Source organism: Molothrus ater, chromosome 4, assembly GCF_012460135.2.
Source record: "Molothrus ater isolate BHLD 08-10-18 breed brown headed cowbird chromosome 4, BPBGC_Mater_1.1, whole genome shotgun sequence".
Classification (NCBI taxonomy): Eukaryota; Metazoa; Chordata; class Aves; order Passeriformes; family Icteridae; genus Molothrus; species Molothrus ater.
Window position 1 is genome coordinate 10,494,438 of NC_050481.2, and position 10,961 is coordinate 10,505,398.

The 10,961-nt window shown below is 49.3% G+C and overlaps 1 protein-coding gene across 4 annotated transcripts; it reads right to left on the reverse strand.

Annotated features, from left to right (window-relative positions):
- Positions 1-1,088: 1,088 nt before the first annotated feature.
- MRPL1 (mitochondrial ribosomal protein L1) lies at positions 1,089-10,924 on the reverse strand. 4 transcript variants are annotated; one of them, XR_004980059.1, is made up of 11 exons: positions 10,614-10,924; positions 9,246-10,486; positions 8,993-9,101; positions 8,136-8,391; positions 7,870-7,953; positions 7,252-7,323; positions 6,959-7,070; positions 6,431-6,531; positions 5,159-5,240; positions 3,847-4,516; positions 1,089-3,413 (listed from the first exon to the last, which is right to left on the reverse strand). XR_004980059.1 is itself a non-coding variant. In XM_036381629.2 (11 exons), exons 3-11 carry the CDS (start codon positions 9,277-9,279, stop codon positions 4,350-4,352), a joined length of 1,017 nt encoding a protein of 338 aa, XP_036237522.1. In that variant the 5' UTR covers positions 9,280-9,613; positions 10,404-10,486; positions 10,614-10,924; the 3' UTR covers positions 3,433-4,349. The 4 variants fall into 4 exon arrangements, 3 of the variants coding, with proteins under 3 accessions (XP_036237522.1, XP_036237521.1, XP_036237519.1); XM_036381629.2 differs by lacking the exon at positions 1,089-3,413 and having other exon boundaries at positions 3,433-4,516; positions 9,246-9,613; positions 10,404-10,486; XM_036381628.2 differs by lacking the exon at positions 1,089-3,413 and having other exon boundaries at positions 3,433-4,516; positions 9,246-9,674; positions 10,404-10,486.
- Positions 10,925-10,961: the final 37 nt, after the last annotated feature.

Sequence of the window (10,961 nt, forward strand, 5' to 3'; positions counted from 1 at the left end):
AGCGAGCGGGGAGTGCCCGCTGGGCCCGCGGCAGGTGCCGGGGCAGCGCCTCGGCCCCCGCCCCGCCGCCAAACTTCGCCCGCAGACAAAGGGGCAGCTCCGCGCCGCAGCCCGCCCGCCCCCCGCCCCGCCCCGGGCAGCGCTGCGCCCTCCTTCCTCCCGGCACCCGAGCCTCTCCTCCTCCTCCCCTTCCTACTCCCCGGCACAAGGTGCCGGGGGGGCAGAGGATTCCGGCTTCTCCTCCCCCTCACACCGGCTACCTGGGGATGGAGCAGTCCCCGGTGATCCCGCAGCCCGTCCCAGCCGCAGCAGTGCCAGGATTAGGCAAGGCAAACGTGTTTGTGTTGGACCTGACCCCAGTGACTCGATCCATCCCGGTGGCTGGAAGGGAGAGGTCACCCTCTCACCCGGGTTGGAAGCTTCTGATTTGCTGTGTTTTGGGTGTCAGTTTGGGTTGTAGGATTATAACAAGAAATAGCAAAGCCTGGTCTATTTCCATGTCCATTTCTTCTTGGCTTGCACACACACAGTACCACGTCCATTCAGAAAAGCTTCCTCCAGCACTGCACACTCAACACATCTCAGAGCCAACGTTTCCAAATGAACATTTGGCTCCTACAAGTCACAGGATAAAGAAAAAGAGTCCTAATTTGAAGTTACAGCCATTCCAAGCCCCAAATTAAAATGAACTCGGAAAGTGAGTTTTACTAGTCTGTGAATGAAATGTTGTTGGTTTTTTTTTTCCCCCTGCCAATTTCAGTGCTCCTGCTTCATAGCAGTACCCCAGTTCCCACACAGCAGTCGGTTGCACAGGGCTGGGCTGCTGCTGCTGCCTTCATCTCCTGCTTACCTGATTAAATGCAGCGATGGCAGCTCAATTTGATAACAATTCCCCACGGTCACTCCATCTGCTCACTTTTGATTCACTTCCTAATGATTTTTTGGGGTTTTTTTTCCTCCTCAGGACTGTATGCCTTTAATCACTGTGCCGGAATTCCCACAGCAAAAAACACACAAGCCCCAGATCCCTTCTAATTCCTCAGGTGAAACTCTGGACAACTTGACCAAACTCAAAGAAACACCAGCAAGAAAGAACAGGTGCAAATAATTAAAATCAAGCACACAGAGTGTTCAACAACTTCATATAGAACAGGTAAAAATAATTAAAGCCAAGAATAGAGTTCAAGAATTTCATATAAATGTGTCCAGTCCATTTTTTAACCATTTTTGTTCTTAATCTTTAGGCTTTGACAACTTGTTTCCCTAGTTCAGCTACTGCTTACTCCTCCCTATTTCTACCTTCCTTCCTACTTTTCCCAGAACACTACTCCAAAGACCCTCTTAAAAGTCAGGAGAGCTCCAGACCCATAACTTAGATTTTTCAGATTTTCCCTCTAGCAAACACTCATTTCCAGCATTTCTTAAGTTTAACACTCAGTGCAAAAGACTCGAAATTTTCACAAATTCAAAGTTTGCTAAAGTTTTGTCCTTCACATCCTATTGAACACAAAAGCAGCACTTCTGTTTTGAGTCTTACACATTAGCAGCAAATAAAATTATCAAATAAGCTTCAGACTCTCTCAGGAGAAATATGAGATAGTTCAAAGGCTGAAAGCTTGAAGGGTATGAAGGGTACAACTTGCAAAGCACTGATGCAGCTGTCAGCTGCTGCCACAGATCTTTGAAATGATGGCACAAAAAGTCACTAGGGTTGTAGAAATTAACCTCTTTTAGCCTCCCTTTTACCAAATCTCTAGGCAGAGGTCAGTTTTCTGCAAGTTGGTGTGAAAGAGCCATTCCTCCACTTAGCAAATCCCTGGCTGAAGAGATTGGAGCCAGACATACCTTGTGTTCCCAGAGAGTTGGCCACGTGCTGGCTCAGACTTGCACAGAACAGCTGGACAAACATGGCTCTGAGAAGGATCCATCTCTGCCAAGTGAAGTTGTTGTCATGTGCATTCCCCACTTCCAGAATCCCTGACACTAAAATGTTTTTCCAGCTTTTAACTGGGTTTTTTACAATTTTATTAATAATCCTTTTTAAAATCCATGAGATTAGCCCACAAAAACAACGCAGCATGGCAGTGTTACCACATGTGACCTTCACCCAGCATCTCCCAGTACCTGGCAATTTGGGAAGACTGGCATTTTCCTCTTGTTTTCCAAGCAGGAGACATGCTGACACTTCTGCCTTCGTGTCCTGGTGGGATGAAGCCTCTAGACACCTGCAAGCTGAGGTATCGACAGAAATAACTGCTTGGAGAATTATGTTTATCCCTAACAGTGTTTTCTGTCAGCCTCAAAAGCTTTTTTCCCTCCTCTGTCCTATTTCAGTCAATCCAACTATTCCCACATGGACAGAGTTTTGGCTACAGCATTAGCCTCTCTCCCAGAGTCTGGCAAGACCAGTGGTATTGCAGAACATGGATAACAAAATCCTATTTAATCACTCAGAACACCCATCTCAGCACTAAAAACCTGTCAGCCCTGGTGGCAGCTGGAACATCCCTGCCCTGCTCCTCCAGCCGTGGCACAACTCCCATGAACTCAGCTTGACCCACAGGGATTCCAGGTTTTTTGGAGTGCCACTAATTCCCTACAAGTCCAGGTTGAGGCTGAGTGTCAGCCCTGCACTCCCCACAGCTGCACACAGGCTCCCAGGACAACTTCTTCCTTCTTTGGGCAAATGTTTCTGTTTCACTAAGCTTGAATCCCAGCTCTTCTCCTTAGTTAAACTAACAGCAGGTCCAGATAAAACAAACCTAAAAGCCATCATACATCATCTGCCTGCAGATGCTAAAGGTGCTGCAGCACTGCCTCCCTCCATCCCACAGTCACTTCCAGAAGCCAGTAGTGCCACTGCAGTCGCGCTCAGTGTGACAATAAAGGGATTTCTAAGGCACCTTGGCCCAAGAACCACATGTACAAGTCCCACTCTGCCTGGCTGGGGACTCTGCTCATTACAGAGGAACCATCTCATGTTGATCATCCCTTCCATCTCTCCCCTCCCTGTGCCAATCCAGCATTCCAGGATAAAAAGAAGTCCCAAGGCACTCAACAGCTTGTACGGCACTGTTTCAGCATGGCACACACCAGGGGCATTATTCCTTCAGCAATCAGTAGCACGAGTTCAGAACTGCACCTGAACACTTGCTGAGCCCACCAGCTCCTTCTCTTGCCCACCTGACCTCCAGAGGCCCAGATTGCTTGGGAAATCTGGGATTTTCCAAGTGCAGATCCCTGCAGGAACCTTTGTTATTCCATGCTTTTATTCTCTGAGAGCACACTCAGCAGTCTGAGAGCTTCTGATTTAAGCTCACCTGTGCATTTATGCTTAAGCATCGGGTTTTTTTTAAATCCACCCATCAAAGACAGCAGGCCTTTTATCTTTTCCCAAAATGGACAAGTGAAGTCTTCGAAATAAGCCAGAAGAACAGAGAAAAGAGAAATCTATTCAGATAATACCACAGGCTTTGCTTTTCTACACCAACAGGTAACTCACATTCAAATTTTGGGTCACAAACAACACACAACCACTGGAATGCCTCATAATATCCCTTACATGTGTAATTCCTAAGCAATAAAGATATCCCAGGGCAGTGGCATTGCTTTTCCCACTTGCAACATGCAAAGTCTATTAAGTCAGTGTGAAACCTTCCTATACACTCCTCAAAGGGAATTTTTGGATCAAACTCTGAGCAAAGCACCCCACACAACCAAAAATAATGAGCGTGGCCTGGCAGGAATTGGTCACCCTGACTGACAGCAGCCAAATGCTTCCGATGGGAGCTAAAGGAACTCCCATACAGCCAGATCCCAGTAAGCTCTTGGAAAAAGGAGGCCTACCTCCAGTAATAGGAATGATTTAAACCTTTCCAGATCTGGACCAGCTCATCCCTGTGGTAAACAGCCAATCCTTTCTGGGACCATCTTACATTTCGGAGTGCAGCTTTACGAACGCGCGTTCAGCAACAGAACCCGCCCCAAAAAAAACACTTCAGGAGAAATTCCAGGAAATTCCAACGCCTGCACAGGAGGGAAGGGCGGGAGCGCCACCTCCTGGAAAGAAAGCGGAAAATAGCGGGAAAGAGCCGGGTCCGCAGCTGGTATTCCAGAAAACACGGGAGCAAGGTGCATGCTCACTCCCCTCACAAAACACGTCAGATTCTTCCTTAGGGGAAAACATTTGCTGGGTTCTGACAACAGGCTCCTGCTCATGACAACGTCACACCCAATTTTGACATGAAACCCACAAGCTGCATTTATTTTTTGTTCTCACAGAGCATGATTTGAGTGATACTTCACGTCTGCTTCTCCAGCTGGAGCACCATGCCCACAAGGAGAAGACATCAGGTACTAATGGATTCCTGGACAGGTTTTTGCTCATCCTTATCAGCTGCATCTTCTTCTTCTTCTTTTTCCTCTGCTTTCTCCACCTGAGGTAGGATTCCATCGAGGCTCAGCAGCAAGCCTTCACTGGTGGAGGATCTGATAACCAGCCTCTGCACAATGGGATCTAGGAACACAAGAGGCACCACCCAACTGGTCACTCCACCCCTTGCCATCAAGGCAGTAAACAAACACCACCAGAATCAGGCTTAACACTCCAAATCAGTAGAAAAGCTGCTCAGAGCAGAAAAGCTAATCCTCACTAAACTGGGCTGATGTACATCGATTTAAATTCATTTAAAAAATAATAAAACCAAAGCATTCCTTTCTGCACCTACTTTATATTTCAAGTCAGGCAACCCCTTATAGTTTTTATTTGGGCTTCTCAAGGCTTTTTATGGTCTGGTCTCTGCAGCTACTGTGAGCAGCATCACTGGGAGAGAAGCAAGATCATTCTTCTGGCAGACATTAAGCAAGTATCAACACAAAAAAATGGGATTTTAGCTTACACAAAGCTCCTTGCCTAAAATTATTTCATGAATCACCATTTCCTCTCCAGCTAAGCAGATGCCCTCTGCTTAAAGCTGACTTGATTATTCCTTCGGCTAAGGAATTAACATTAAAAAAAAAAGGAAACAAAGAATCAACTTTTCCCGTGGAGGAGCAGGAACTTTAGAGATACTTGGAGAGCAGCAAGATAACTGCATGACTACCCAGTAAAGAACACCCATCTCCCACTTGGGTTTGCTGCAGCCTGAACAAACCTTACCAAAATTGGATGGCTTGAAGGTGCAGATATCCTGGATAATTGTTTTCAGGTTGGCAATGATGTGCTCAGTGGGCATATCCAGCTGCAAAAGGACAATGCCAAGTTAGTCATGGTGATGATGCCTGGAGCCCAGGTGAATGGATCTGAAAGCACTGGTGTTGATGTTTATTCTACATTTGGGTAGGTTTCCTTTGTGTGCGTTCCCTGTGAAGGAGTGACAAATCCCATTAACAGCCTTATCCAAATGCTGATTTGCTCACTCTTCTCCCTAGTTCCACTCAGGACATGAAATTCGCAGGGCTGCGTAACAATGTAGCTTTAAGGGCTGAAAACTCTTAAAAAAACAACATATACACAAGTGCTTCTGCAAAAACCTCATTAAAATGAAGGAGCTGTCAAAGGCCACAAAATGCATCAGCACCTAGAACTGGAGGCATCAGGAGCTTGAACAGAATGAAATCCATCAAAAGAACCAACTCATCAGCTCCATGACAAGGACAGGTCATACTCAGAGGGTTCCAAGCACTCCAAAATGGCTCCCAAATGAAGTTGCCAGCTTCCAAAGCAGCTTCCCACAGTAAATCCTTTAGTTCCCTTCTTATTTCTTAACTAAGTCAGACTCCTCCAACAGCAAGGTCCAGAATTCCAGCTACCCACAAAAATACAGGCAAGGAAGCCCCTGGAATGCCCATGCACAGCTCAGAGCAGCTAATGAGAATTAATAAACTCATCTATCTCCAGCACTGCCAGGCAAAGCTTCAGGCATTTCCTACCCTTCCTACCTGTGCCACCCTCAGTTAGAGCAACACCAAACATCAGGCAGGATTACAAAGATGCAAACCAGAAGGAAAACAAAAAAAAAACCACCAGAGCTTAGGGCACAAAAAATGAATAAATAAGCCAAAATTAATGTTCTATTTCAGGTAACACAAACAGTTCTTGCTTCCTACTCTAGTCCAGAACTACAGTTATCAAAATTAGAAGTCTTTAATTATTTGGTTAAAGCAAAGACTTTTTGACTCTCCTGCATCTTGACCATGGACTTACAAACCCATAGTTTATTCCTTACCAAAAAAAAACCCAAAAACAACAACCCAAAAAGTTAAAACCAGCTGAAGACGTCACACAACAAAGAGTTGTATTTTCTCCAGAGGTTAGTGAAAAAATGGTGAAAAACTTTGAGAAAGAAGTTGACGAGATGGTTTTTTCCCCTTTTTGAATACTACAGTTCTGCTCAGGGCAGAAAATGTAAGAGCTCTACACACAACTTACTCTGGCTATCCTTGTCTTGATGACACTCTCATCCTCCACCGAGTACTCGTGACATTCCCTGAAGAACTGCACCATTTTGGGAATGTCACTGCCCAGGGAATCTGTTAAAAAACAAAATAAAAGAAGCTGTCTGAGCAATGCTTATTGGCACAGATGGGTGTGACACCAGGAAAGAGATCGTTCAATCTGTTAATTAAAGCAAACACCAGTCCAAAATGCAGTTTCACAGACAGGACAATGGTGCCCTCACGGAGATCACAGAAACAATCTGTTCCCTCCTTCCCCACTCAGCAGGATTAATAAGCATAAGGGCACTTAGCAGCCAAATGCATCTGGGTTCTTATCCCAGGTTTGCCTGTTGCAGGAAAAAATGGATCCCTAAAGTTCCCTTGACTAAGACAAGTGGTGCAGCCACAACCTAACTCCCAAAGTAACCGCACATCCTGACAAAAACCATTCCAGGGGCACCCCCAGGGCTCCAGCTCCCTCAGGAATTGCTAACAGTTGTAAGCAAGAACTGCTCCTTACTTCTCCTGGTGCTGGGGTACTTCTTTTTCAGCTTGTTCCTCAGGGGGATTAACTTGGGGATGATGGCAGGGACAGCCACGTAGAAATCAGCCTGGATTTCATCCTCCAGGATCTGCAACAAGCACAGTTCCACTCCTTGCATTCAAGCTGGTTTATAAAAGGGTACAAGCACAGAAACACATCTCCCTGCCTTCTGCCTCCCAGTCCAGAGCTCACTGGACATCATGCTTCCTCCCCTCCAGTCTCCAATTTAAATTAGGATTTTTCTGTAATTCTTTAAGAAAAATACATACCCATTTGATTAATTCAACTCCTCCCACGATGGCAGCCCCATGCTCTCGAGCTACCTCAGCTTCCTGCTCATTCTGTCGAGAGAAAAAATTAATTAAAAACAGCTGGACTGCCAATTAGGCTGCTGCTGGTCTGCTGCCAGTGGAGCTCAGGGAGAGAATTCCAAAGAATTCAGTCCAAAGAGCCACCAAATAAACCCATGGCAGCCCTCTGGGATCATCTCACAGAGATAAAATGATTAATTGGCAAAGGACAGCTGCAAGAGTGTGCTGAACACCAAAACCCATGGAAATGAAGGAAATCTGCCTCACTCGCCTCTGTGAACACCAAAAATCCCATTAAAGCACAGGAACCCTGGCTCACCCACCTCTGTGAGCACCAAAACCCCATGAAAACAGAGGAACCCTGGCTTAAACACCTCTGTGAGCACAAAACCCCGTGAAAATTATGGAATTCTGGCTCACCCACTTCTGTGAGCACAGAAACCCATGAAAGTGAAGGAACCCTGCCTCACCCACCTCTGGGAACCCCAAAACCCCATGAAAACGAAGGAATTCTGGTTCACCCACTTCTGTGAGCATCAAAACCCCATGAAAATTAAAGAATTCTGGCTCACCCACCTCTGTGAACACCAAGACCTTGTTCACCTCATCCGTAAAGCGATGGGGGAGAGCAACACCGCTGGAGAAAGGATCCACTTTTTTCTGGCAAAGGAATAAAAAATATTAAAGCAAACAAACAGAAATTATGACTTGAGTGTAAATTACATCACCACAGGGAGTTGGTTCCCTAAAAATGAAAAAAAGAAAATGCAAACAAAGGTGAGGGACTGCCCTCAGTCTGAGCAGCCCCAAAGCCTTCAGGAGTGCCAGAACTGCCTCCCCACCTTCTTCTGCAGCGCCATGTCCAGGAAGACGTTGATGTACACAAACTGCTTGGGGTGGGTGAAGTCCAGCTCCTGGAACCTCTTGAGCATGCCCACGGCCTGCTCCAGCCCATAGGAGGGTCTCCTGTAGAGCCACGTCAGGTACACGTCGTCCACGGGCTTGCTCATCAGCGGCCGCCTCCGAGGGAGGGGCTTCTCCTTGGCTGCCTCCTTCGCCTTCTCCTGCCTGCTCCTCTTGGCATCTTTTTTGGCAGCTCTAAGACCAAAAAAAACCCCAGGCACGTTGTGAGGTCATCAGTTATCTTATTTTCACAGCACTCTGATTTTATAAAGCAAGGTTTTCTCCTTCCTCTTCCGTGGCATTTTGCATTCAGTTGAACACCCAATTCTCATTTTCCTCCCTATTTTCAGAGGGTCTCCAGGTAAGGAAAACAATATTAAAATAATAACTGGACCCTCCATCCCTCTGTAAAGAGTCTGCAGCACTTGAGAACACTTGATTCTCCTGTCTACTCTTGCTTCTCCCAGCCACGCTGTGTTATTATAGAGATGGGAAACTAAACAACAAAAAGCCAATTAAAAGACGGGAAGGGTTTCAAACCAACTCCAGAAGCTCACCAGCTTTCACTCTGACATGCAACCCTGTAACACCCCGCAAAAGCACAGCCCAAAACCACAGCCTCAAGCTTTCCCTGTGCCATCAGCACAGAAAACACTCCCTGCGAGTGCAGGCTGTTCTCCGGGAGCCTCTGAGGGTCAGCTGGCTGTCGGACCACCCCTGCGGACACCAAACGCGCCGGACACCAAACGCGCCAAACAGCCCCCAACACCTCCCGGGACGCCGGACCCGCACTTACTTGGCTGCTGCGGCTGCGTAGGGCCGGGCGGTGGCGGGGCTCACCGCGGCGGGGACGGCGAGGCGCTGCTCCAGCCCGGGGAGGACCCAGCCGCACCGCGGGGCCAGCGCTGCGGGGAGAGAGCAAACATCACCTCAGACATGCGCCGCGGCGGCCCGCACCCCCGACCCGCCCGGACAGGCCCCCCTGCAGCCCCTCAGGGCCGCGGCAGAGCACGGCAGCGCCCGCAGCTCCCTCAGCGCGGCCCCCTCACCTCGCCACAGACAGCAGGCGCTGGGCGCCGCCATTTTGCCGAGCCGCCCTGGTGCGCCACCGGAACTGTTCCCTGCGGAACTCTCTCCCCGGGGCCGAAAAGAAGCGTTCCGGCGGCCCGCAGGCCCGGGTTCTTTAGCGGTGTGCCATCTAGCGCCGTCCCCCCAACCCGCCGCGCCCGGGCTTGCCGTTCCGCGGGTGCGCGGGTTCCGCTGCCCCGAGAGAGGTGCCCATTGCCCAGGGCTGGTCAAAAGCCTCCAGCTCGCTTCTTCAGCGGCCTCAGAGGGGCCTCAGGGGGAACCCGGGGTTATCTCGTAGCGCTGCTGGCCGAACTGGTCCCCCTTCCCTGAAGCAACATGGCGGCAGCTCCTGAGGGCAGTCAGAGCCGTGGCCCTCAGCCATGGGGGCGTTGACACCTGTTCAGCCACGGCTGTGTGCGAGAACATTGCCTGCTGCAAGCCACGTGTAATTCCAAAAAGAGATTTTGTGGCTGCCATCTCACCCCTACTCCCTTGTGGATTGGGTGGGAAAAGAGACACCTAATTCATTGTCCTGGAGCAGCATCCACTTACAAACATCCACTTGCATCTCCTGAGCTGTTCAGATCCACACCACAAACTGTAAGGGTTAAAGGGGGCTTCTATTCCACACTGATGTGCTTTTGATTAAAAACATTCCAACCCCCTAGTCTTCCCCAATCAGTGTGTGTCCAAGTGTTTTTACATCAGGGATATGTGGCTGCCTAAAACTCCCCAATGGATCTGTGTGCAAGGATTATTAAACCAGACAAGGGTGGCTGTCTAAAACAAACTGTAACAAAACTGTGTTCATCCAATCCAACACCTGGCTCAGTGTCCTGGGAAAGGATGGACATGGGGAGGAGGGAGGGCGACAGGAGGAAAAGGAACGCTCCTCGGCTAAAATGCCTCAGCTGAGGAGTGACAGCCATTTTTTAAGGCTCCAGGGGTAAAATGAAATTATTTTGGACAGGCACTTGGCATTGTCCCCTGTCCCTCAGTCCCCTGTGAGCCTCTGGCCTTTTACCCAGCAGGTCTCTGCCTGGAGCATGGATGGAGCACGGATTTCTGGAGAAACACGGGCTCGCAGATAATGTTCACCCATCCCAAACACCTCACTCTCCCCAAAGTCTGTTTCCTACCAACAGCCCCTGATCCGTCGCTGAGGCCCTTCCCCCTCTCCGGCCATCAATGAACTTCTTGGGTCCACCATGACCTCGGGCAGCTGCAGCAGAAAGCAAATTCCAATTAAAAGCCCCAGAGCCTGATCTCTTGTCCCTCCCTGTGCTCCCCCCGACCGCTTGTTGCTTCCTCAGATACTCCCTGGTGCTTTCTATTTTTTTTTTTTTTACCTGCACTTCCCTGCTCCGGCTGCCCACGAGGATCCGTGCCACCGACACTTGGGCGCCCAATAAAACCCCACTGCCTGGAGGAGGAGAAACAGAGGGGTCAGACACCGAGCAGATGCCCGCACACTCAAATCCCCGCCGTTCGCCCCGCATTCCCAGGCGTCCCTTCCTTCTCCCACCGCGGCTGTGAAACCGAAGGGGGAACAACAGGGGGAAAGGAAGGGGTAAAGGGGGCGGCGGGTTCCTTCGTGCCCCCGCCGGAGCCGCTCCGTGATCGCTGACACGGCCCCGCGAGTGCCCGCGCTCCCCCCGCCGCGGCCCCGGCACCGCCCGCCGCCGCCTCCCCGCGCC

Bases quoted from the DNA above. Each gene is read 5' to 3' on its own strand.
- MRPL1 (XM_036381629.2), bottom strand. From the start codon at position 9,279: ATGGCGGCGCCCAGCGCCTGCTGTCTGTGGCGAG. The intron at 7,954-8,135 runs GTGGGGAGGCAG...TTCCTTTGCCAG, and splicing joins ACATGGCGCTGCAGAAGAAG to AAAAAAGTGGATCCTTTCTC. The intron at 5,241-6,430 runs GTAAGTTGTGTG...GTCCTTTTGCAG, and splicing joins TCAAGACAAGGATAGCCAGA to CTGGATATGCCCACTGAGCA.